This window comes from Columba livia, chromosome 7 (genome assembly GCF_036013475.1).
Source record: "Columba livia isolate bColLiv1 breed racing homer chromosome 7, bColLiv1.pat.W.v2, whole genome shotgun sequence".
In the NCBI taxonomy this organism is placed as follows: domain Eukaryota; kingdom Metazoa; phylum Chordata; class Aves; order Columbiformes; family Columbidae; genus Columba; species Columba livia.
In genome coordinates, this window is record NC_088608.1 from 39,811,632 (window position 1) to 39,837,807 (window position 26,176).

The 26,176-nt window shown below is 47.5% G+C and overlaps 1 protein-coding gene and 4 non-coding genes across 5 annotated transcripts; all 5 read right to left on the bottom strand.

Annotated features, from left to right (window-relative positions):
- Window positions 1-3,529: 3,529 nt before the first annotated feature.
- NOP58 (NOP58 ribonucleoprotein) lies at window positions 3,530-25,160 on the bottom strand. Its single transcript, XM_021299499.2, has 15 exons — window positions 24,874-25,160; window positions 22,269-22,345; window positions 20,529-20,581; window positions 18,540-18,664; window positions 17,628-17,764; window positions 15,859-15,923; window positions 14,427-14,561; window positions 13,809-13,954; window positions 12,241-12,367; window positions 11,429-11,592; window positions 10,558-10,692; window positions 9,519-9,580; window positions 7,151-7,284; window positions 3,898-4,019; window positions 3,530-3,682 (listed from the first exon to the last, which is right to left on the bottom strand). Exons 1-15 carry the CDS (start codon window positions 24,916-24,918, stop codon window positions 3,626-3,628), a joined length of 1,584 nt encoding a protein of 527 aa, XP_021155174.2. The 5' UTR covers window positions 24,919-25,160; the 3' UTR covers window positions 3,530-3,625.
- On the bottom strand, window positions 11,996-12,081 carry LOC135580021 (small nucleolar RNA SNORD11). The gene has a single exon (XR_010474035.1). It is a non-coding gene; the product is annotated as a small nucleolar RNA SNORD11 (small nucleolar RNA).
- Window positions 13,633-13,716, bottom strand: LOC135580022 (small nucleolar RNA SNORD11B). The gene has a single exon (XR_010474036.1). It is a non-coding gene; the product is annotated as a small nucleolar RNA SNORD11B (small nucleolar RNA).
- On the bottom strand, window positions 15,195-15,282 carry LOC135580026 (small nucleolar RNA SNORD70). The gene has a single exon (XR_010474040.1). It is a non-coding gene; the product is annotated as a small nucleolar RNA SNORD70 (small nucleolar RNA).
- On the bottom strand, window positions 20,181-20,269 carry LOC135580025 (small nucleolar RNA SNORD70). The gene has a single exon (XR_010474039.1). It is a non-coding gene; the product is annotated as a small nucleolar RNA SNORD70 (small nucleolar RNA).
- Window positions 25,161-26,176: the final 1,016 nt, after the last annotated feature.

Genomic DNA, 26,176 nt, shown 5'->3' on the forward strand with positions numbered 1-26,176 from the left:
GTGAAAAGAAAGCAGCGGCTCAGAGCCAGGAGGAGGACGGCCGCTCGCCACAGCTCCTGGGCTTCTAAAGAGGCAAATTAAGCACAGGTGTGGACAGAGCATTAAGCAGGACCCTGTGCGTGCCAGGGGAGGTAGATGCTGGCTCGGTGCACCCCCGGCTCTGCGGGACCAGGCTGATGGACACAGAGCACTGCGCATCCTGTCAGGCTGGAGAGATGCAGCAGCTGAGCCTGGTGACTACGCAAACAAGATTTCTATGCAAAATTTTAAGCTGCTCCAAGAGACAATGTGCTGCTGTGCTTCTCCCTGGGGCAGGCAGGAGGACAGTGTAGGGCAACAGAGATGCTGAAGGGAGTGGAGCATCTCCCGTGTGAGGAAAGGCTGAGGGAGCTGGGGCTCTGGAGCTGGACAAGAGGAGACTGAGGGGGGACTCATTCATGGGGATCAATATGGAAAGGGGGAGTGTCAGGAGGATGGAGCCAGGCTCTTCTCAGTGACAACCAGTGATAGGACAAGGGGCAATGGGTGCAAACTGGAACACAGGAGATTCCACTTAAATTTGAGAAGAAACTTGTTCCTGGTGAGGGTGGCAGAGCCTGGCCCAGGCTGCCCAGGGGGGTTGTGGAGTCTCCTTCTCTGCAGACATTCCAACCCGCCTGGACACCTTCCTGTGTAACCTCATCTGGGTGTTCCTGCTCCATGGGGGGGATTGCACTGGATGTGCTTTCCAGGTCCCTTCCAACCCCTGACACTCTGGGATTCTGTGACTCTGTGACACTGCTGAGCTGTCTGTCTTTTTGCAGTATTTTTTTCCCGGAGAAAGCGGAGTGTCGCTGCAGGGGCGCACGGGCGGCAGGATGTGGCACAGACGGCAGGAAGGCGACCCATGAGTTTTTCCGCATGCAGAAGCGGCTCCGGAGCTGCCGCACAGGCAGGGACACGGGGATGATGCCTGTGGGTGTCAGGGACAAGCTGTAGGTGGCTGGGGTGAGCAAGACGTCCACGGGCAGCAGGAGACGTCTGGAAGGAGACACATCCCTGCCATGAGCACCAGTGGGCCACAGCCCCATGCACACAAATCCTAATGCACAGGGAGCGCTGCCAAGTAGCGAAGAAAAAACAACCAAAACCCACAAACATCTGCGTTCCAAAAGACTAGAGCCTTAGCCTGAAATAAACATTCGTTGTCCTGACCATGGCACTTGGATTCTGCAGCCGAAAGCCGGCGCAGGTTTCCTTTGAGGACTGTGTGAACAAGGAAAGCAGCAGGTAGGAGACGCCCAGGACCTGCACCTCGAATCCTTGGGCTCAGTCTTGGCAAGACCCAGAGGGTGTATTTAAGCTGGTTCCCCCAAAGGGACAACCTCCACTAGGTAGGGGCTGTGACTGCACCGCCACCCAGCCCCTCGGCTGCTGATGCCGCTGCCAGCTGGGCTGTTCTTCCTGTGCTCAAGCAGCAAAAACATCTGTCCTTAATCCAATGTTAGTTCTGGGCTTTTGCCTTATCAATAGGCAAAAGGTCCATTTTTGGATGGATCAAGCCCCTCACAAATATTCGTGACCACCAGTTCTCTACGTAAATGCCCCGTTGCACAATTGTTTCTTACACGACAACGCGCAAGCCTCGGGATTTCAACAACTTCTGGAAAAGATAAAAAGGCTCAAGTCCCAGTTAAGGGTCTGTCCCAGTTGCTGGGTGAGAAGAACCACCTGTCTGTGGTATTTCCCAACTATACCTGGAGGTTTTATTTTATTCAGATTGTACAACAACAACCAGACCTTTGTGGGAAACCACGTGCGAGCGAACCCGCCTTTCCTGCCCGCTGTATCCGTTTATTTTCACCAACCCCATTTAGCACCCCGGTTGAACGCGCCCGCCCGTGTTTCGGCAGCAGCCTTTTGGGGTACGTAGCTCATTGTTTTAAAGATGAGGAGCTTCAACAGTTCAAACCAGAAGCCAGAGTACTCGTTTCCTTACCTGCTGGCAGATAAGCACGTGGTCTCTCCACAACCAAAAAGCTTAAAATCCTCTCCTTTGTTGCCACCCGGCATTTCTGGGTCACACACATTGAGCTCTCGGTTACTTTTTTCTTCGAAGGAGTTTCATTCAGCAGCAACAAGAACAAACCTGCAGCATTTTGAAAGCAAAATGAAGTAGCAGCTGTGGTTCAAGTTGACGTGGAAATCAGCGCTCCCTGCACCGCAATGGGAAACCTGCCCCGTACCAGCGCCCCGGGCACCCACCAAAATGTGAGAAAAGGGGCGAATCCGTCCTCTGTTATCAAAGGAATACGCACAAGGGAGGAAAATGTGGCCATGCAGACATAACTTCCCTCCATTTCAATCCAAATAATGAGATTTACTAAGCAACTGATGTTCATACACATTTTCTGGTCAGGGTAAGTTATAGAGCAGCGCATACATTATTTATCTGATACCTTTGAGGGAGCGACCGGGCTAATAGTTCAGAGGAAACTAAACTCCCACGTCTGGAGGGGTTTCTGCTTGCAAACACATTTGCGATAAAGAACTAAAGGCACTAATAGCCAAGTCTTCCATCTCAATATGAATAGAGTTTTAATACCTCTGCTCAAATGTTTCACCTTAAATTCATCTCGCTGGTCCAGCAAGGAGCGGATGAGCTGGCGAGGCCCCAGTGTTACAATACGGTAGCACAGTCCCGATGCTGCTTCACGACACACTTTGAGCAGGAAAATTCATGTTCTTGATACTGGTAGAACTGCATTAATAAAGACGCTACCCATTGTGTTATGGATTTGGTGTTCCCACTTGCAGCAACGGGTAGGCAAGCCACAGGCAGTTAAACACCGAGAGCTGGTCAATACGCTGCGTCCCGCAGAAAAGCACCAGCTACACTGGCTGCAGTTACCAAGCTTTCTTTTATTTTGTTTAGGCAATAGTCTAGCGCTACACCTAGAAAAGAAACCCCACACCTTTCTCTTATTGGGTGATAAGCATAGTGAAATAAAATGGTTTCCTTTAGTGTCTCGATCGTATGATGCTACTTCGGTGCATCTACAGAGAGCAGCAGATTTGGCAAATAACTGATTTCTCATAAAAAACATTTGCCTTTTCAGCTTCCTTATCAGCGAGCTGAAGAAGTCATTTTGCTGTCAGCTTTTTATAATCAAGTTGCCACAACCACCACAGAAGCGATTTAGAATGTAACTTGTGTTACTTCAAAACTCCCGTCTGAACCTCGTCAGCCAAGGCAGCGAAACCCAAACGTGTGAAAGACGATTATAGAGGTTTTCTCAGGAGTGCAAACTCAATAAGACACCTTGGCTGTTCAATGCATCCTCGATAATATGCGGAGATATTTATATCCATTTTATGGAGAACTTAAAACTACTACAGCCTTTGAATTCTTTAAACTGCAACAGAACATCTACACATCTAGAAACTCTTTTTTGCTGATCATTCATTTAAAACGATACATCTTAGAAATAGTCCTGCTAGCGGCTAAAAAAACCAGCAAACCAAGTGAGAAAGACGTGGGAGGAAAATCTCCTTTCATAAAAATGTTTTTATTCCTTATCAACGGAGACTGCATATGAAAGAGGCTACACAAGTTATGAAGGGCAGCGTTCCTCCCTGCTCCCCATCAGTCCGCGTCCTCTTCTTTCACTTTCTTCTTTTTCTTCTTCTTTTTCTCTGTGTTCTGCAAACAAACAAATGCTGCCGTGAACAAACCACAAAGCAACACGTCGCTGACCTTATTTTGTGAGGCAAACCTTCTCGGTGATGGATATAATGAAATAGTGTCCCTGCACGCCCCGGGTTATCCGGGTAAGGACACTTCCCTCCCCTCGCTCCATGTGTTTAGGAGAGAATCCACCCCCAGAATGGGCCAGCGCGCTGTGCCGCTCCCCTCACCTCCACTGGGGGGCTGCTGGGGGGCTCCTCACCCCCCGCCTCCTCTTCTCCCGCTTGCTTCCCCTTATCCTTTTTCTTCTTCTTCTTTTTGACAGGTTCATCATTTTCTACAGTCGCCTCTTCTGCACCACAAAAGGAAGAAAAAGAAAACGCAGGTTGCCAGTTAAGAAAGTGAAAGACAAAAGGAAAAGCTCTCTGAGATGTGAGAGGACACGACAGCTATAGCAAGAATGCTAAATATTGCGCTGCTCCTTTACATCCCGCTGCACCCGCTTTCTGTTCCCTTGCCCTTGGCTGCGTGACGACTCCCCGCTGTAATCAATACATGAGACAACGTTCGGACAGCCCTCCCCACATCTCCTGGGGTAACAGCATCCTCCACAGTGTAAAACACGCTCACGTGTGTTCACTTGGCCGCCAAATTCATTTACAAGTGCTCTTTTTGAAAAAAGCCTGTCCCCAGTGGGCTAAGTGTCTTCACCAGCAGCACCAGAGCAACAGAAGGACTCTCAAACCCGTGGTTTTCGTAACCGTTTTGACTGGCAAACACAAAATCTCTTAATGCTGAGTCAACGTAAAGCATTTACAGAATCACAGAATCAACTGGGTTGGAAAAGACCTCAGAGATCATCCAGTCCAACCCTTGGTCCAACTCCAGTCCATTGACTAGATCAGGGCACTAAGTGCCATGTCCAATCTCAGTTTAAAAACCTCCAGGGCCGGTGAGTCCAGCACCTCCCTGGGCAGCCATTCCAATGCCTGACCACTCTCTCTGCAAAGAATTGCTTTCTAATCTCAGCCTAAATTTCCCCTGGCAGAGTTGAAGCCCATGGCCCCTTGTCCTGTTGCTGACTGCCTGGGAGAAGAGACCAATCCCCACCTGGCTAGAACTGCCCTTCAGGTAGTTCTAGAGAGTGCTGAGCTCAGCTCTAAGCCTCCTCTTCTCTAGACTAAACAAGCCCAGCTCCCTCAGCCTCTCCCCATAGGTCTTATGTTCAGGTCCCTTCCCCAGTCTTGTTGCTCTTCTCTGGACCCGCTCCAGCACTTCAATCTCTTTCCTGAGCTGAGGGGCCCAGAATTGAACACAATACTGCAGTGTGGCCTCACCAATGCAGAGTACAGGGGAAGGATCACTGCCCTTGTCCTGCTGACCACGCTAGTTTGGATACAGGATTTAATGCAAAGGCAGAAATTCTCTCCTGTCCTGGAAGGCAGGAACTGAGTGATCTATATAAAGCTGAGAGGAATGCTAACCTAAGATTTATTAATGCCCTCTTACATTTATTTTTCAGAGCTATTCAGCACGAGCTGGCCTATCTAACCCTACCATTTACCCCCCGTTTTCTAGAATACGCACCAGGAGTCTCTGGGTAAAGAAACCAAGCGGAAATCATTACCAGGCTGAAGCAGTCACTTAGCAAAAGAAGAGAAAAAACCCACTGCAATTATGAAAAGCCTGAAACACACCATCTCGACTGTGCTTTATCACAAGATGAGTTCCTCAAGGCAGCAGCAGGTTACACGAGTCAAAAATACACTTCAATCTGCGCCTCTGACACAAGCTTCAGACAACAAAATTGGCTTCAGGGTAATACATTTCTACCTGTGTCTATAGGAAAATACAGCCAGCTAACACGGGCAGTTTTCTGACATTAAAAAATGCCAGAAGCAAAACAGCAAAGGATTCCACATAAAGGGACTGCTAAGTGGATCCTGCCACACACGTTATTCGCAGTCAGTGTGCAAGCATAAGGCACTCAAAATGTGTGAAAAATAAGTATCCTCGCCTCCCCGTGTATGGCACAGGGAAACACGAAGCAGCTGAAAAGTGAGCATGAACTCCATCAAAGGCACACAGGAGGCGCGTTTTGCTACGTGACGCGTTTCACTGGGCTGGACTGGTGAGCTGGGTGGTAACCTTGCAGAAATAACTTGTCATTACCCTACGCGCCATCAGGGCTGGCACAGCGGCGGTGGCGCCTGTCGCGGTTCACACTGCGATGACGCACGGCGCTCGCGGGCACCGGCACCAGCACCTTCCTGAAGGTTCCAGCCGCTGCTCTCCAGCAAAGCTCATCTGTCTGGGGACATTTAATGACTGTATATAGTCCCATCTCCCGTCCCTCCTCGGGCTTCAGAGTCTGCAGCAACGCTCACAGTAATTTCTAATGCCCAAGTGTCCCAAATACAACGACGCTGCAGATATGAATGAAGGGAAAAGGCAGGAGCGATGAACCATGTATCTGAAGGATGCCTCATCTTTTCAGGAAGATAAGCAGCACATCTGAATCCTTAACCTAACGTTTCGGGAAGTTTTAAAACGTGGCTTAGTGCCAGAGTTGGACTCAATCTTGAGGGTCTTTTCCAACCAAAATGACTCTCTAAATATTCTGAACATCGTCTAATGCTGAAATAATTCTTGGCAGCTCACGGATACCTGCTAAGCTGCACCTGACCCAGGAAGTGTCAGTGCTCGATAAAGCAAAGCAAGCAAACACAAGCATGTTTTGTGTATAAAAGTACAAATTTACAAACAGAAACCTTCTCCTCACGCTGCAAGAGACCAGGCTGGAACTGAATGTAGTATTTCACCTGCAAGCAGCTCAGGCCTTGGAGATTGATAATGCCAGGGGAACGACGCTGAGGATACAGGAAGGGAAGGGGGTTCAAAGGTTTGTGACAACACCCACGGTCTCGAAAAAGCAAACGGGCAAAGTTCAAGCCTCTAAAGCAGTTGCAGCCCAGAAATCTGTCTTCATACAGTAACTTATCAGAGAAGTAAAGAGCAACTGCAGCCCCAGTTAATTTTTCTCTCTTCTGAGAGTAACAATTGTTCATGTACAATGTAAACTCAGACTGAAATTTCCAAGTGCCATTTCACCTCAATTTTGGCATTCGATGTTTGTATGTTGAAACATGCCAGAAAACTTTTCTATGCAGAATAAACCAGTAAAATTAGACAAGATCTGGTTTTACATAGAAGAGCTTTTTTGTCTTCCAGATACCGAGGCCCACTAAACACCAGCCTGCCGAGCGAGAAATTCCGCAAGAAGAATACGAGTTTTGATTTTAAATGTGTCTACAAGCAGAAATCTAAAGTCAATTGACTGCAGTATGGTATCAGTCCATAAAGGGTGCTTGTGGGTTTTGCTGTTTGGTTGGGTTTTGTGTGGCACCCAAGGAGAAAACCCAGGGAGGGTGGTGGCTGTAAATGTGAAACCCCCCTGCGCGAGGCACAGACACAGCGACTGACCTTTCATCTCCGCTTTGAACTTCTTTGCTTTCACAGCAACCTCTGCGTCTTGTTCTTCCACCTCCTGTATTTTGCGTTTCTTTGAAACGGCGGGAAGCGTAGAGTCACCAGACGGATCAAATATTTTTACTTCGCTGTAGTGAAGGAAACAAGTCGGTTTGAATAACAAAAAGAGCAGCTAGGCCCCAGGTAGGATCCTGCGGTTGAATGTAAACTTTCCAACACAATCTCCCGAGAATATTCGCAAACCAGTCTTGCCCAACTCAAAAACAGCATCTGCAGGTAGCGAGGCCCTTTCTGCAGCGGTTCATCAGCGATGGGGACTGCAGGACATACCCCACAAACCACAACTGCCCCATCTGAACTGAACACGGCGGTTAAGTAGGAGTTTGGTTCTGGTTTCTATCTGTCCAAGAGGACTTAGATGACTCATTAGATGGATCTCTGCTGCTCAAAGCCTTTCTAGCGCAGCTGTACGGTCACACGCAGAGCTTCCCATGATTTGGGAAGTCCATATAAACATACCCCAAGGGTTAGAGAGATGTATTTTCATACCTATACACACACGGAATTAGAGGTAGTTTCACTTTTGCTTTTTCTGCACTGCTCCTCCAGCTCTTTAGTTGCACCTTTTCAGGGGCAGTTGAATCATCTACTACATCATCTACATCATTTGATTTCTGACTCAGAACAGAACTCCTACTGAAGGTGAAAAGGGGGTTTAAAACATTAAGTCTCAACTATTCCCTCCCAGGCATATACTCAGCACCTAAACGTCCCTAAAATAGGAATATGAAGTAACTACCTTGCACAGGTTACAACAGCAACTGAGACTAGCGACTAGACTGGGAACCACGCGGCAATGCTGCCAGATAGTGCCATCAACTCATCCTCCGAGCGTCGGAAATTATTCTTATGGGTATGAGCACCGCACGTAGCTTTACCAAAAATGATTACACGGCCTTTTGCAAAGAGAGGACTCTGTTTCAGTTAAACTCAGGACAGAGCCTAGTGGCTGCCTTGTTGTTGTTAAAATACTACTGCTAAATCAATAAATAAATAAGTAATCAGCAAGTAAACATGGTCAAGGTAGGCAGCGTGCTCTCTCGCGTATTTTTTGGAAAGCATACTGAAACGCTTCATTTGAACCTCATCTCTAAAAACTACCTCAATTAACTTCTGAAACATGACTTGGATGCAGCCAGTTCATCCAGGATCCACAGTTCCACAAAGACAAAGATTCTTGCCAGTCTCCTGAAAACCCTTCCAGCACCAAGCAGCACTACAGCGATTTTTGTACTACAAGGACAGTTTGATGGGGACTGAGTCAGCTTCCCTTTCAGGCCACCAGCCTGAGCCCAAGATCTTTGGTCTCTCCCCCAAGCCGAGACACGTTTGCAGAGCACGTCTAACAGCAGGAACATGTCCTGGCAGGAATTCATGACTCCTCGTTTGAAGAGGTCAAAAACCAGCACGTATGTTGTCTCTGCTGCCTCCTTACACGCCCTCATTTATTTACTGACATCGGCTTTTCAAAAGCAGCTCCAGCAATCCCTTTGAATGCCTAACATATGGAAAGTTACAGCTAGGCTTGAGAAAGATGTTTGGGGACTGCAGACGGGTGCAAGGGCGCTGTTTTTTCCTCACTTAACTAACCCTCCCTATGCCAAAGGTTGAGCAAAATAAACAGGCCAAGCGAAGCAAGCAGCCTGCAATCAAATTAAGTGAAAAACCCAGATGTCACGTCTCAGACTGATAATAACCTGCTCCCATCCTTAGATGTTCAGCTGTCCCAGCTGCAATTTAACAGTGTCGCTCTGGGCACCAGAAACTGCTCTAACAGTGTCCAGAGCAGACACCCTATATCTATCTTGCTTAAGGTATATATTACTTATTACCTACAAGACCTAACAAAGAGATGAAGCTTTGCTCCAAACAAGTGTTATTTTCTTTTCTAAGAATAAGACAAATAAGTAGGGCTCTAGGACGGCTTCCATGTCAAAGAAATTCAGTCAAACTATGATCTTTCTCAAATTTAATTTCTTCAGATTAAATAAAGCTACTACATACTTAGTCCCCAAACTATTCAGGTTTTTGGGCTGATGCTGATAGCATCTAAATACACTTGTTATCTGATATGTCAGTAATTCACTAGTAGAAAATCAGGACTCTCTCCAGTTCATTGGCTTTCCCACAACTGGAGAAGGTGGGAAAACTGAAATTCCCATTAGCAACTGGAACTGTCACTTAAAAAAGCACAGAAAACGTTTTCTGGATCTTAAGTGAGTCCACAACCAAAAAGCTTCTCGGAAATAAAACCAAGGAGAGTTATTTCTACCGAGCCAAGCTGAAAGGAAACTCTATTCACCTCTTGTTTTGATACTTGTCTGCCTTGGCCAAGGCTTTTCCAGTGCCACTTATTCTTCTTATCTACAAGAAAAATTTAGAAGTGAAAAACAGATTACTCATAATGAAAACAAACCACAACATGAGCTCCACAGCTCTTGAAAGGAATTAAAAATGGAAATACAAACATATATTGTTGGTCAGACTCTTGTGTACCTGTCCGAGACTTACGCCTACGAGGAGAACAGCGAGGGGGAGGTAACAGGTGAGAAAGCGCCTTTCTAATATTGCTCTTCGAGAGCCCCATTCAATCAAAGGGCATCTAGTACTGGATCAAACACCCCACGGCCACGCGACACGGCAGATCATTCCTCTAAACCCCCACCCGAGACCAGCTCCATTACGTGCACGCTTTTTTTCTGCATGTCAGGGCAGGTATCACCCTATGCCTGCCATAAAGCCCACCTGAAAACCACAACACAGGCCCCAAATGAGATTTGAATTAAATTTGTGCTTGTCAGGTGATCAGTTTTTGGTTTAGGATTAATACAGCTCCTGGCTTTTTGTTTTGATAGGAAGCATTGCCCCCCTTGAAATGCTCAAGGCGAAGCAGGCGGGTTTTTCTGGATGTTTCTTGTTTGTTTTAGTGATGCCGTATTACAGCATTAGTATGACATCTTCTAGCTTGCTAGGCTGAGCCTAGTTTTAATCTACCAGATCACACGCAGCGGGCATGCCACCAAAAAGAGGAAAGCAAAGCCCACGTTCTCCCAGCACGCTGTGCTGACAGCAACAGATGGACCAGCAGGCGAGGAGAAGCAGGATATGCATTAAGCGATGGGAGGGCCGTGCAGGAATTTACAGAACAACGTCTTGCTTTAGCTACAGAGAAAGCTCCTGAAGAATGAGCATCACCAGTGTTCAGATTTTTGAGAGCCATGGTGGACAACAGGGGCAGGGGACACCAGGACACAGGGAAGGGAAGAGACTCAAAGCAGCACACCAGAAAACGGCACCATGAACAAAAACGTCAGCTCTGCGCAGCCCTCTGCTCGACTTACCCCTCTCTCTTCCAAAAGCCTCAGTCTCGTCTCCACTTTGAGTCTGTTCTCAGCTCCCATTTCGGCGTTGGTGTCCTCCCCAAGGGCATCATAGCGAATAGTCAAAGCAGTCTTAGCTGCCAGCATTCGAGAAATCTGGAAAAGCCAAAAACAGTATTAAATGCTAAGACTTTATATAAGGCAATAATTCGCTCTGATCTGGAAACCACACCCACAAACAAAAGAACGAAGTAACTATTTACTAGTATCGTTCCATCCCAAAACCAATTAGTACATAATTCTTTTGGCAGTGAAATCCTGTTAACCTAACACCTTATTTTCTTGATAAACAGAGGGAAACATCTGAGACAGCAAGTCAGTTATACATATCCCACTCCAGCCAAACCATTAGGTCAGGTTAGTTTGAGGTGTCATTTCCAGCTGAATAGCTTTTTCCACATATCAAACACATATTTGTCCACCTGCATTCTAAAAGCCAAAGCTCTTTAAGAGCAAGCCACACAAGTGACCAGTTTTAGCACAACAAGAGTCTGATTTTCCAAGCGAGACTAAAGCCTGGAACAACTTAGCTTACTACCAGAGAGACGAAAGCAGTAACACGCGCCTTGAGAAAGCCAGGGCTACATCAAGACTCAGCGGGAACGAATCTGTTAGTACTCAGATGTGTGGAATGGACAATCCCGTTCACTTTTTCAAACGGGAACGAATGACATCCAAAGATCTGTGGGACACTAACGTTTTGCATGTAACCATGAAGCAATGCAGTAAGGTAAAGCACACAAAGAGCCTCACTGTGAAGCTCACACCATCCCATGAACAGATACAAATGCTCTGGGAAAAAGCCAAGCTAGTAAACAATTCTGCAACTCACCTTTCCTTTGTTTTTGGGATTGGACTGTCCCACCAGCGAAGCATGGTAGATAAGGCCAAACTTTGGTGTGTCCCGTTTAGTCTTCAGCGCTCTGAAAAGCGCCTTCTCAGCACCCAGCAACTGAACTGTTGACGCTGGATGTTTTGCCAGATTCAAGAGGGAACCTAGAAGAAGGTAACACAGCAAGGGGAATTTGTCAGAGGAGCAGCTGGAGAAGCGGGAGGCTAAATTCCTACACTGTTCACAAGTAGGAAGGTCCAAACCATCTAAGGGAGCTGCTTCACCTTCATTTCCCGAAGGACGGGTAAGCCATTTCAGTCCTTCGCGCTTCAACTCACCCTGCCTCGGCTTCATTTCAGCAGTGGGAAAGAAGGCTGACTCAATAAAACATGTCCCACAGGAGTAACGCCTACTCCCGACAAGCTCTGGCAGCAAGAACGTGTCACCGCAGAACAGATAACCGAAATACGGCTGCTACCTCGAGCCAGTCTGACTGGCCAAGCCTAACGGCGGTTTGTCAGCATTTCACCTCGGAAGCGGCTGGAATATCAGCAGGAGGCTCAGGAAGCGTCTCAGAAGAGGTAGTGACTTCAGTTGCCCTCATATTCCAAAAGGAGTTCAAGCCAACTGAGAACTCTGTCATCACAGACGGCTACCAAGCTCACGCTGGTACTCCCAGGTTCCTCGAGAGCGCCCCTTCATCACCAGATGTTCACCAGGGCCTTGAGTAATGCTTTTAACCGACCAGCTCCTCAGAGAAAACCTCCCGGGAGGTCACCTAAGCTTGATTTACACCGCTGAGTGGAACCCACCTGCGTGAGCAATGAGCCTTGCTCCAACCAGCTCGCCCACCATGATGGTGAGATTGGGAGCGATGGCCATCATTCTGTTCTTCAGGTAGTCGTACAGCTGCGTCCGATACTCCGAGATTTCAATCACCTGGGCACGGGAATCAGTATTAGCCAACCAACAAATACAAAGAGCTAAATATGTACAGCTGAGGAAGCGCTGAGACTTACAAGGAAGGAGACTAACGAAATGCAAAATGCTCAGCCAGCCACGGGCCAGAGGTATGGAAAGCTTTCTATAGAGCATATGCCCAGAGCAGAGCTCCAGCCACAAAGTATATTGGACCTCTATTGCTCATGCCCTTACGCAACTTCTTTTCTCAGCAAAGCTCCCGATAAAGGAGCTGACAACGTGCCAAAGACAGCGAAGCAGAACAAAAATACTCGGTAAGGGCATTTTCTCTAGGACAAAACCCTGGAACATTCAGTTTCCACATAAATCTTCGCCACCATTCTCTTGAAATGGGATAAATGCTCTTTGCTCGCTCCATAGAAATACACACAATGAGAATGCACATAAAAAAGCAGCCCGGTCCAGACCAAGAACAGGAACTCGTTCCTCCTAACCCTGCCACTCCCGCTAAAGTCACAAAAGGATCCAGCTGGGAGTTCACAGAAGCGGGATAGAGCTCCTCGCTCTTCTGGGGCCTTAGCACTCCACTTTTAACACAGGGCACTTCCAAAGCCACAGATTAAAAAGAAGTTACACAGCAGCATTACTTAGGTCGAGAGGTTCTCCTGCCCCTCTGCTCTGCCCTGGGGAGACCACACCTGGAATACTGTGTCCAGTTGTGGCCCCTCAGTTCCAGCAGGACAGGGAACTGCTGGAGAGAGTCCAGCGCAGCCACCAAGATGCTGAAGGGAGTGGAGCATCTCCCGTGTGAGGAAAGGCTGAGGGAGCTGGGGCTCTGGAGCTGGACAAGAGGAGACTGAGGGGGGACTCATTCATGGGGATCAATATGGAAAGGGGGAGTGTCAGGAGGATGGAGCCAGGCTCTTCTCAGTGACAACCAGTGACAGGACAAGGGGCAATGGGTGCAAACTGGAACACAGGAGGTTCCACTTAAAGATGAGAAGAAACTTGTTGGGGGTGAGGGTGGCAAAGCCTGGCCCAGGCTGCCCAGGGAGGTTGTGGAGTCTCCTTCTCTGCAGACATTCCAACCCGCCTGGACACCTTCCTGTGTAACCTCATCTGGGTGTTCCTGCTCCATGGGGGGATTGCACTGGATGAGCTTTCCAGGGCCCTTCCAACCCCTGACATCCTGGGATTCTGTGATCTCAAGAACTGAAAAGCTCAGCAATGCCAGAATTCCAACCAAAAGCCCGCCCATTCTTTGTGTGGACACCAGCAGCCCGAGATGGCTCAGATGAGGTAGTGACTGTGCACCCTCATGTCTGTACATCAGGAGAGCAACCATATAGGAATCATCACTGCCATCACAAGGCTTTTAGCGACCTCTCCTCGGCAGAAGGGGCTCTGACACGGATAGCCCCAGCAGAGTTCCTGTTGCGGTTCATCCACACCTACACACCTGATCACAGAGATGGATTATGTTGTTTATATCTTCTTCTGACACTTCTGTCCCCATGGAAATCTCAGCGGCAGCCTTCACATCCGCCTCGATCTCCTCCGGTAGGATGTCAGAAACGTCAGAGGAGGCAAAATTGCTCCTGTCTCCTGTGGGGGACAGATGAAAGCGAGTTTGTGCTGGGGGGGAGATGAACTAGTAAAAAAAGCACAGAAACAGATGAAGATAAAAGGCCAAAATAACAACAGCAAGTCAAGTCTGCTGTCATCCTATTCCAAACTCCCAAAACATATGTCAGTGTTCTGTGTTTATGTTTATATTAGCTGAGAAGGGTTGGAAATGTTGAATTTGAAACTAGAAAGAAGCACCCTACATGTAACTCTGAGTACTTCACCTTTTCAGCAGCTGCTTGCTGCGAAACTTTCAGTTGCGTGATTACAGAGGAAGAATTCCAGGAAGCAAGCTGTTATTTACCACTAACCAAACCTATGTAATTCTCCTGCGACTGGGGAAAAAAGCTCCCTTACAACCGCAAGTCTCTCTCTGCACTGCAAACTTCGTTATTAAAAAAAAATAATAAAAGAATCATCAATAGAAAGCTTCTACCTCCTTATTACTCACCAACTTTCCGCACACATTTACAATACGTTAGGTTATCTGTGATGATTTTGCCCAGTTCGGGGAAGTGCCAGCCATACCATTCCCTGCAGCGCATGATATAGTTATTCAGTTCTTTGTCCAAGTCATCAAGAAGCGCTAAGAGAAAGAAGAGTGGACGTTTTTCTCTAGAAAGGTAATCTGAAAATGGAAAACTCTCAAAACGACAAATTTAAGCAGCGTCAAGGGAGATAAGCTGAAGTATTTTATCCCGTAAGACTGGAGTGAATCATAAGCTGCAGTACATTAGAAGTCTCTACTTTTCTACATGATGCCAGGCACAATATTTTAGGAATATTAGTATTCCCATGAGTGCGGTCTGAAAGTTTAATCCCTGGGACTGTCTTGCACAGACTCCTTGAAGAGCTGCAGAGCACGTTCCCCTGGACAGGGACCAGCAGCCAGTTCTTATTCCTGTTAATATTCCAGTTATTACTCCTCTCAGTCAAAGCATTACACACAAGATTGATGTTAAAATTAGCCATGTACAAAACTTTAAGGTAAAACATGTTTTAAGGGTGAGAAACTGATCTTTTATTCAACTACTTGACTTAAAACAATGTATTAAGTTGCCTTTATAATATAAATGTAGCAAACACAAACCAACAGGCTCACCACTTACCAGATATGACCAATAACAGGATTTAAAACATAAAAGTATAACACCCACAGCATATGTTCCTGCAGAGCCCTAAGGCTAAAATATTTCCCTCTAACGCAATACCAACATTCCCATCTGTTGTCTCAGTGGTAGTGACGAATGAACTGAATTAAATCATGAATTTCAGCTTAACTATGTTCCATCATTGACAACAGTCTGGGAATTAATGTTCCAAACAGGATTCCTCACCAGTGCTTCACAGTGAGCACGCCGATTGTGATGTGGATGGCTTCAAGGAAAAACGAGGAACGAGCTTTCCTAGCTGTGTTTACAATTTTGGTTTGTTTTCCATTAAGAAAGCAAGGAGGTGGAATGCAGCGTTACATGCTGCGGCGGGTTTTATGTGCCTAACGTAAGAGCTTATTTCTACATTGCCCTCTGTGCAAGATGGTACCAAACAACAGGTCAGAAAACGTTGCTGTGTGGGGCCCCTTCTCCCATCACCACTCAGAAAGGAAGCCTGTTGGGGAGCAAAATCCCCAGAGGACTGAACTCACACAGCTGATCTCTATGCTAAGAAAAAGTGGACATCAGATTACTGTATCACCCTAAAAATGTACCTGCTTGTGCAAAACCCTACTAAGAAAGCACACCTTGCACCTAGTTGAACACCAGCGCCCCTTTGTCAAAACACGCCGGGAGGAAGCTGACAGCAATACTTTCCTGTAAATGATGTAAAGAAGTCAGCTATCCTAAACCAAACCCATTAATAACTTAATCTCTGAATATACTTACAAATTGCCTGGATAATCATGGTATCTACTTTGTCGGGGCTGAACTTCAGCTTGTATCGGGAAAGGCTGAGGAGACAGAAACGCAGTTTCATCAGCATCCTGACACCACAGTGACGAGTTCCGCAGCAGCTCTGACCCGCGTACGCACACAGACCGCAAGGGCTGTGCCAGGAAACCGGCTGGCGGTTTCCTTCTTTCTTTACACGCGGTTCCCCACAAAAAGTATTTGTCAACTGTGCCTCCGGTTCCGCAGTAGCCGGAGGCAATCCCCAAAACTGTACCCACCCAGCAGCAAGTATCAGGAACGCTAATGTGAAGTGACAGGAGAAACCTCCTGGAACAGATTCTCACTGTCAGAGAAAGCCATTATCATCTGGCTTTAATGTATGTTTAAAAGTTCTCAGTATGCTGCAGTAGAAGATACTCGATATCAATGAGGACTTGCATCTTCAAAGTTCTTCTTCAATATTAATGCCAATTCTCTAAGCAAACGCACAGGCGTATTTGTAAGGAATTAGCTAGAGCAAAGCAGTTCTCTAACTTGTTGATGGCTCACGGACAGGACAAGCGCACGTCAGAATATGGATTAAGTTACTCATGGATGAATGCCTGACCCCATGGTGATGCAACAACTTTGCATTTGACTACTGCTCCACTGAAGCTAAAGGGCAGTGGCAGCAAGGTGAGAAGACAACTCTGCCTTTAACATTTACATTATGTATTATACGGGTATTTATTCTGGCATAAATCAGCAAATATGGTGTTCGCCTTGTGCCTCTGTGGCAACGGAGTTTTAAATGACCCATTTGACTGCTACAGCGACATTTTAAACCACATCCTGAAGTATGTAACATGCAAAGGAAAGCTCTCAACTTCAAATTCAGGTGAAGATTAAGCCTTTCCATAAAAGGTGGGTACAAACTGGAAAGCCCTTCCTTTAAAACACAAGATTTCAGATAAAAGCGCGCCTTAACTTGGAGAGTGTGGAACCCCAGTTTCCAGTATAAGTTGGGGAATGACCTATTAGAGAGCAGTGTAGGGGAAAGGGACCTGGGGGTCCTGGGCACAGCAGGATGACCATGAGCCAGCACTGGGCCCTTGTGGCCAGGAAGGCCAATGGTACCTGGGGTGGGTTAGAAGGGGGTGGTCAGTAGGTCAGAGAGGTTCTCCTGCCCCTCTGCTCTGCCCTGGGGAGACCTCACCTGGAATATTGTGTCCAGTTGTGGCCCCTCAGTTCCAGCAGGACAGGGAACTGCTGGAGAGAGTCCAGCGCAGCCACCAAGATGCTGAAGGGAGTGGAGCATCTCCCGTGTGAGGAAAGGCTGAGGGAGCTGGGGCTCTGGAGCTGGACAAGAGGAGACTGAGGGGGGACTCATTCACGTGGATCAATATGGAAAGGGGGAGTGTCAGGAGGATGGAGTCAGGCTCTTCTCTGTGACAACCAGTGACAGGACAAGGGGTAATGGGTGCAAACTGGAACACAGGAGGTTCCACTTAAATATGAGAAGAAACTTGTTCCTGGTGAGGGTGGCAGAGCCTGGCCCAGGCTGCCCAGGGAGGTTGTGGAGTCTCCTTCTCTGCAGACGTTCCAACCCGCCTGGACACCTTCCTGTGTAACCTCATCTGGGTGTTCCTGCTCCATGGGGGGATTGCACTGGATGAGCTTTCCAGGTCCCTTCCAAACGCTGACATTCTGGGATTCTGTGATTCAGAGACACCGCCAGCAACACAGCAGAGCCAAGGACACGGAGCGGGGTAAAAGGGACTCACCTGTGCGCCAGCCCCAGACACATGGCTGCCATCTCTCGGGAAGGGAGGCCAGTGATCAGGCCCTCGATCTGTGAGCGAATCCCTCGCATGAGCTCCGTAACCATTGGGCTGTGGATACAGCTCAAATTCAGCTTGTCCTGCAAGATAGAAACCAGCGGCCCACAGTCAGGCACAACAACAACGTTTCTCAAAGCCCTTCTGTCTCGCTGGACCAGGTTTTCCCTCTGCAGCCCTGCGATCACACAACAGGTACAGTCATCTCTGACTCTCAAGGTAGGGACAACCCCAGTTCCCCACACAGTAACAATTCCAGACTGAAGAGATTTATAATTAATGCTCTATCTGCTATGCAGACACTAGAACTGAAGATCCGAGATTTTGCAGTTTACTAGAAACAGTTTGGCCACAGAGAAAAATTTCAGAGGTAGAGGGTTGGGGGCTTTGGGTTTTTTTTCAGAGAACAAAACTGAATGATCAGTTCAAAGTCCTTGGTATTATTCACTTTAATGCTAAATCCTCCTCATTTTGCAGTCTGCATAAGTCTAAGTCAGCACGAGGAGGTGGTCAGAAAAAAAACAATCAGATGGGAACCTGGTATTTGACACCTAAGAGACATCCCATCTGCTTTTTGGATGCAATCATTAGGGAAACTCATTTTTTAATCTGCTGGGTTCCTAACCAATACTTCAGAGAGAAATCAAGCAAACCTGAACACCTCAGAGCGTTTTTATCGTATCATCCACTTGAGTACTCGAGATGCCGTCTTCCCAGTACAAAAGCAGTACCCGTTTGATCATAAGGATCAGATACCTTCCACAGATTCCATTGCTAGTAACTGCAAAATCTCTAGAACATGACCGTAAGATTTCAGCAGCCTGAGGCAGAAGGAAGAACAGCAGAATCCACTATCACCTTTATGACACCTCCAAGTTTGGCATCTGCGACAGCCAGCTGTTCATGGGCATCTTTTGCCACTATCTTCTTGAGAATCTTCTTCAAGTTCTTGCTGAGCTTGCCTTCTACAAGAGCTGTGGAAGCTGTACAGAACAAGAAGACCAAAGATGTCATTTCTTTCCCCTCCCAAACCCTGTAAAAATAGTTCTCCTAACTTGGTACTTTTATTTTAACTGCCCACAGTAGCTCTAGTCTGAAATGCAATGCTACTTTGCCATGCAGCAGCTGAAATCAAAATAGAAGAAAATTACATACTTGCTCCTTTGGAGGCCTAAATGAAAAACCTTCCTCCCAGTTGCCTCTCCCTTCTCCATGTGGTTTCAGTTCTATTTCTGCCAATTTTGTTTAAGGACCTCCAGGAACAGTATGCCATGTGTTTTAGATACACCTTTAACATTTCTGAAGGCAAAGCTATGCAGGAACATTTTGTGCACTATTTAATTAACCAATTGTTTTCCAGGTCCCTTGGTCAGCAACCATGATATCCTACATTGAGTAACGGCTTATTTACATCCTCTGCCAATGATTATGTGCTGTCTAGAGCCCAACAAGGAGTGAAGCCAAACACACTGACTGGGCAGCTAGACACAAACCCTTTTAATACAGCACCCAGCCTGAAGAACTTTAAAAGGCCATTCTTCATTCTCAAGTATTAATAGATCTGTAAAAGCTTTACAGTCCCGCACAATATATTTTTAAGCAGACACATACAATTCTCTGTGCTCTACTGAACTTCTGCAATTGATGCAACACCTTCATCAGGGTAAATACAGCAGAAGCCAGGGATTGTTCATTTCCAGAAGCTTACTGAAAGCTGAGGGTAAAAATCTAAGTGCTGTGCTGAGCCTCCTCTCAATCTTTCCACAATGGAGATAGGTTTCCACCTTCCAAGCCGGCCAATAGCTCCTCACTCACTGGAAACACCACACACATAGCCTACCCTTCAAAATCAACACGATGTAGGTAGCTTGAATAACCTCTCCCATTTCACAGGTAAGTCAACCTGAAGCAAAGTAGCAGAAGTTTTGGTTTTGTTTGTTTGTTTCTAGGTTTTTTTTAATTGTTTTTTTTCTATGAGGTGGCTTTTGTTTCTTTGTTTCTTGTTTTTGAATCACTATATGATACATTATCTGAATCCAAATCTATGCAAAAGCAACAAAATCCAAAAAATATGCCAGGGAGAGGAATATACAGCAGCTTCAATCTCAGTAGTTTCACTTCCAACGCCTGTATCACGGTAGTGTCTCCATTCTTGTTTCCTTGCCTTCCTTTAGAAGCTATTCCTACCCCATCAGAATACAAAGATCCATTCTCTAGTCATAGATGTGATGGGGAACGTTCCCTTGCTGCTGTCATACAGCAACAGGCACACCAGTTCTGAATGATTAGGTACAACTTTTATCCTTTCTCTTCAAACTAGCCCACAGCATCAAGCAGTTAACTGTTGAATTAGTAAAAAACTATCGAACATAAGGCTTTTTGTTTAAACTCCTGAATTTCTTCTACGATTACAGGCTTTACTTTTTTTAGGCTGAAAAAACACAGGTGTAATATGCATCCATAAAACAAGGGCAGTTATAATAATCTGTGTACTCTGCTGTGCCTGTTGTCTCAGTGGTAGTGACGAAATGTTGACTCAAATCAGTTATATTCAGCTTCAACAAGAATCCATCATTGACAACAGGCTACAGATGGCAGACAAACCTAGATGCTGCTCACTGGTGAGCTGCTTGGGAATAAGTACAGTAGGAAAAAATGAGACTTTACTACATCCCTACTGCACTATAGACTGGATGGACGACCTCATCAACCAACAGGACCTGTTGACTTTGAAAACTTTGCGATTTAAACACTAAGCAAAGGAACAGAGCAGGGATGGAGGGAAGTAATGAGTGAACTAGTGTACAACAAGGATTTTCTGATTTTGTAAGAATGGTGTCAACTCACCAGCAAGTGCTTCTGTTGTGTCCTGAAATTTTTCGAAGTGTTTCAGCTTTACTCTACAGAAGAAAAATACAAGTGTGTAAACAAAGGGACATAAACCAGATGCTAGAACCATTACACTTTTTTTTCTGCCTCTGCTACTCCGGTTCCCCTCTTCTCCCCAAGACTGCGAGAGAGCAGAGATCAATATCCAGATCCTCAAAAACAAGCAAGAGCACTAAACCTGCCGATCAAGTCTGAGCCTGATCGAACTATTCAGCTGGGTCCCACAAATTTTATTAAAAAAAAAGAGGAAAAGAAGGAACTTTGATTTGGTATTTCTAGGACCATCACAATCAGAAAACCTAAGCCTCCTTTTTGTTTTGTAGTTCATACTTAAAGACAGACATCATCCACCTGAATCTCAGCGCTGCGCCCTGATGAAGTGCCGATAGCATCTTCCCACTCCTCTTCAAAAGGAACCCGCCTCTGTGAAACGCACGGTTCACATTTAACAGGCTTTGCAGCCAAATGCATCTTCAAAGCCTTTAAAACTGGACTGATTCATTGCTCAGGAACCCTCAAGTCCTCCCTTGTAATTAGATGTTTAGAATACAAGTTGTGAGCTGAAAAGAAACAACAGAACGTCCTCCCGTGCCCTCCCTAACTGCTGACCAGAGCCACAAACTGTACGGACGGTGCTTAACGGCCCCTGTGGGATCCTCTCCCCCTCACGCAGGCTGGGGTGTTGACATCTAGGCTTACAGCTCAGGAGCTCTCTCAATCCAGTAAATTCCTTGTCAGGGCCGGGCATTTGGCTAATCCGGCTCTGATTAACCACCGTGCTTTGTGAGTCAAGTGTCTGCGAAGGCAGCAAGGTCACAGATAAAGCTGGGTGCTGGCGTTAAGCCTTCGTACAGCCCAACAGAAGCTCCAGGCTCATCCTGATGCCTTTCCAGACAGGCAGGAGAGAGAGGAGTTACTTTGATCGGAGGGGAGATCCATTAAGAACCACATTCCGTCTAGCAAGCGGCCCAGACAAAGTTTCCAAGACAAGATTAACAACACTACAAGCAGGAAGATGCGGGATATTCTGTCCTCTCCTCTAAACACTGTTACAGAGTGCGATAAATCCAAATCACAAGGCACGGCTTGTTCAGAGGAGTCCATTATAACCAAAGCTGGTTAGAAATCTTCCAAACAAAGCACCCTGGGCAGACTGGGCAGCAAAGCGCTGCTGTCCCCGGCTCCAGGATACGGTGCTGGCCGGGCCAGCACACACTGCGGTCCCTGTGCCAGCGCTCGCCGGCGGCGTCGGCAACACCACCAACTCTCAATTCGCAGCCATGCACGTGTTTTTAGTTCCACGTGAATTAAACTTGTTTTTTTTTCTTAAGAACTTCCTGTGAGCACAGAAAACCTGTTATTTCAGCCAGTTCCAGCATTACGATCTTGGATGTTCTTGTCAAAGCAGCCAGATCTCCTTAAAATATTATTTAATTTTTTGCTTCAGTGGCACATGGTAGTGACTTCTGTGGCTTAATTTCATTGCAAGGAAAAATCAGTTATTTCTTTCACTTTGATATTCCAATTTAGGTTTCCCTGAGAATCTAACTTCACATTATCATTGTTCACAGCTCTTAGGTTTTACGATGCTGCAAAATAAAAAACGCTACTTCTTTCTGAACCTCCGATGTGCATAACTCTACAGGCACTCATGTCCTTCCCAAAGCCAGGCTGCTATCCCCTTATAAAACTGCTTACATTTTGTTTGCTTTTTCAGGAGTTTCAAATTCTTTCCATAAACTGTCGACTTCTTGGAGCTTCTTCTCATTCAGAACCTAGAGAGAGAAAACAAACACACACAAAACAATGTCTAAAGCACTTTTGAACAACCTTCAACCCTGCATTCAGCAGAAAAGCCCTGAAGCAGATTTACACATCCAGCCACTGGAAGTTAACACTGATTGAGTCAGCAGACGGCAGCTGGGTGATCTCCAGTCTCAGAAGCGCTAGCCATCCTACCAATACACAATCGTTATTTACAGCGGTTTTACTTTCTGCTGAATGACAGAGGTTGCTCAATGATGGCTGGGTCCTTCTGAGCCTGCACATCAAAGCAGGACGCTCCCCTTGCTGGTCAAAACTGGGCTCGCTCCACCTCCTCTACAGGACTCACCCACAGCCCCCGTGACCCAGAGCCAAACCTGCCGCCGCTTTGGGAACATACAAACCCGTCTGGGACACCGAACAGGAAGGACTGATCTCCCACAAGGTGTTTTCATCCATCTGACCTAGCCCAAGGAAGAAAGAGACATCTCCACAGAGACAACTTTTCACCACAGCTTAATCAGCTGAGCCAAGACTTACTTAAGAGGCAGCCAGGGCTTAATCTCAGCTCTGTACAAAGGGGATCCCCTCAGTTTTTGAGCAGCGGGAGGTCAGCAGTTACACCCCGAGAGCCTCCGTGCATTTCCCAAAGCGCAGAGTGTACTGCAGATTCCTAGAAAAGCGCTCAGGGGAACAGCACGGCCCAGAGCTTCACAACACTGTGTTCTTTACGCTTCACTCAAAAATCTTGTGGTTATGTCCCCACAGCATAAATCCATCACAATTGCAACTTGATTCAGTGCAGAAATTGCTCTTGGGTTTATGAGATTTTGTTCCCTTGCGGATTTTTAAACCCAGGTCCAAGGAGGTCATCTTTTTAAAACTCAATCAGTAGCTGAGCAAATAAACATAGTAACTCGTTTCCTACAGGACTTGGAGGCACAGAAAAACCTGAGGGCAACTCTTCCTTTCCTCAGCCTGCTGATTCTTTCCTTCAATTCATCTTTCCTATCCTGAAGCCCAAAGAATCTTCAGCCTCTGTAAACAGACACGGGTGCACTGAGAATAACAAAGACATAGAAGCTGCTAAATCAAGGTTGCTAGTATATAGAAATTACATACCTATGGATATTTTGTGCCCTGTAAGATGGTAAGACTCACTAGAAAAAGCCTTCCAAGATTCAGAACATGGCCATGCCTCATTTTTGCTTATTATTTTAGACTGTTTGCTCCTCTGACGAGAGCAACACCTACAGGGGAATAGCTGAGAGCGACACAGCTTGCAGAGGCCGATAGTCCTTGATCACCAAGGAACAAGGCAGAGCACAGCGATGCTGGCCATGGAAATCTGCGTACGCTGCTGAAAAGGCAAGCGGGTGACCGTGAAAGCCTCCCGAAAATTCAGAAGCACAAATTGTGTCACAAACCTCGAGTAAAACAAACAAACCAACCAACCCCAGACAAATAACCTCCCCAAAAGCACCTAGCAGTGAGAATATCTAAAGACTGCTTCCAAAAAGCAAAAAAAAAACAAGAAAAAGGTAAACTCTGCATAGAATATTTTGGCGCAGGGTGCCCTCCCGTGTCCATCCCAGTAAGGACGCGCAGACCTGTCTGCCCTCCAGACCTGCAGCACTCGTGCACCGGGACCTGGCTTCTCCTCTGCCTTCGTGTGCTGCTGAGCTCGCTTTCAGGAGTTAAAATGGGGGTTATTTTCAGCCCCTCCTGGCTGTGTGGAAGGCTGAGATGGTGCGGCTCGCTGCGCAGGTTTGATCCCACTGGAAAGGTGATTTCTAACTAACTCAGAAGGGGCAGGAGAGCAGCCAGAGTGAACACAGAAACATTCTGCTTGGAAAAGGTGTTTAAGATCATCAAGCTCCACCAGCCCCCAAGGTGACAAAATGACGGAGTTTGGGGTTGCAGGGAGATCCCCCAACCCCAGAGCGGATCACACAGGGTCGTGTCCGCAGCATCCCAGGACGTCAGGGGTTGGAAGGGACCTGGAAAGCTCATCCAGTGCAATCCCCCCATGGAGCAGGAACACCCAGATGAGGTTACACAGGAAGGTGTCCAGGCGGGTTGGAATGTCTGCACAGAAGGAGATTCCACAACCTCCCTGGGCAGCCTGGGCCAGGCTCTGCCACCCTCACCAGGAACAAGTTTCTTCTCATATTTAAGTGGAACCTTTTGTGTTCCAGTTTGTACCCATAAACCAGGCGGGTTTGAATGTCCCAGAGCAGGAGCCTCCACAGCCGCTCTGGGCAGCCTGGGCCAGGCTCCGGCACCTCCCAGCGAAGAAGTTTCTCCTCATGTTCAGACGGACCCTCCTGTGTTTCAGTCTGTGCCCGTTGCCCCTCACCCTGGCGCTGGGCACCACTGAACAGTCTGGTCCGTCCTCTGACACCCACCCTGAGATATTGATCCCACTGATCAGACCCCCCTCAGCTTCTCTCCGGCTGGACAGCCCCAGCTCTCCCAGCCCTTCCCGGCAGCCCCGCGGCAGCCGCACGGTACCGGGACACCCGCTCCCTCCCCTCACCTTGAAGATGGCGTACCCCGCGGCGGTCTCGAACAGCACCAACATGGCGCCGGCGGCGGCACCGGGGAAGCTCCCACGTGCGCGGCGGGACCGACCCCGCAGCGCGGAACCGGAAGCGGCGGAAGGGGAAATGGCGGGGCCGCCTTCCCCGCGCTCCCGGAGCTACGTGGCGGGGGGCGGAGCCTGCGCTGCTCCGGGGGCCGCCCCGGGGCCGGTCCCGCCCGAACCGACCGACGTGTGGGTGGCGGTTCCAGCCTCCCGGCGGGAAAGTCTACCCGGGTCCCCCCGGGTGGTGGTTGTTCCCGGGCGAGCCCTCGAAACAAAGAAACAGCCTGAGGAGCAGAGTCAGTGACGCTGTTAAGCAGCGTTCTGTATCTTATCAGCGCTGGGGATCGCCCTCCATTAGCGCTGCACAGACTGGATGCTCTTGCATTGCTTATATTCACGTAATTATTACGTGTTAATTACGAATTTTGGAAATTTTTAACACGCGGCTACACTAATAGTTAATGTAGCTATAATTGATTAGGTTCTAACTTACAATACATCTATTATTAGTCAAATATAAGCTAAGCACTCTGCTTCTAAACAACGCATCACCTTCTGTTTCTTGCCGTGCAGAAGGATCTAAAACTTGAAAAACATCCCCTTGTTTATCAGGTGGTCGGAAAGCACTGATCACGTCAATTGGTTAATGATGGGCATGTCTTTTGTAACTTATGGCGTGCATTAATTTGGCAGCTTCTCCTCACCCTGCGGCGGGTCGGGGCTGCCTGGGTGTCCCCAGCACATGGGCATCGCTACTGGGGAGGCAGAGGCGGCCAAAGCCCTGTCCGTGTGTCCGCGCAAGAGCATCTGTCCATCCCACCCCCGGGCCCTGCGGAGGAGCCGACGGAGCCGCTGGTGGATAACGGGCGAAAGGCGCCGGTCCTGGCCCTGATAAATTCCCACTCGATTCGCAGGGACGGCTCCCTGCGCTCTAACCGGAGTTTTTCCAGCCGCAGGAAGGCACTCGGGGTTGTTAATATCGGATATCCCGTGGCTGTGTGAGACAGCGCCGCTGCGCTCCCTCTGCGGCTCCTCCCGGAGGAACGGGCTGGAAAGTCACAGAAATCCGGGGGGGGTTACATCATTCTGAATAACTATGGGTATTCAAAGGAAAGACTTTGGCGGTTTAGATAATATAACCCATTTTTTGAACTGCCACAACGGGTAATATTGCCAAAGAAATCGTGTTTGACTAGCAAGAGAATTTCTGGGTTCCCCCTAGTTTCAAAGTCCACGTTTTGCTGCTGTTGGCTCA

Excerpts from the sequence above, each read along its gene's own strand:
- NOP58 (XM_021299499.2), bottom strand. The coding sequence starts at position 24,918 with ATGTTGGTGCTGTTCGAGACCGCCGCGGGGTACGCCATCTTCAAG. Across the intron at positions 22,346-24,873 it reads CGGGGTACGCCATCTTCAAG|GTTCTGAATGAGAAGAAGCT; the intron begins GTGAGGGGAGGG and ends TTCTCTCTCTAG. Across the intron at positions 11,593-12,240 it reads AAGGCTCATTGCTCACGCAG|GTTCCCTCTTGAATCTGGCA; the intron begins GTGGGTTCCACT and ends ACCTTCTTCTAG.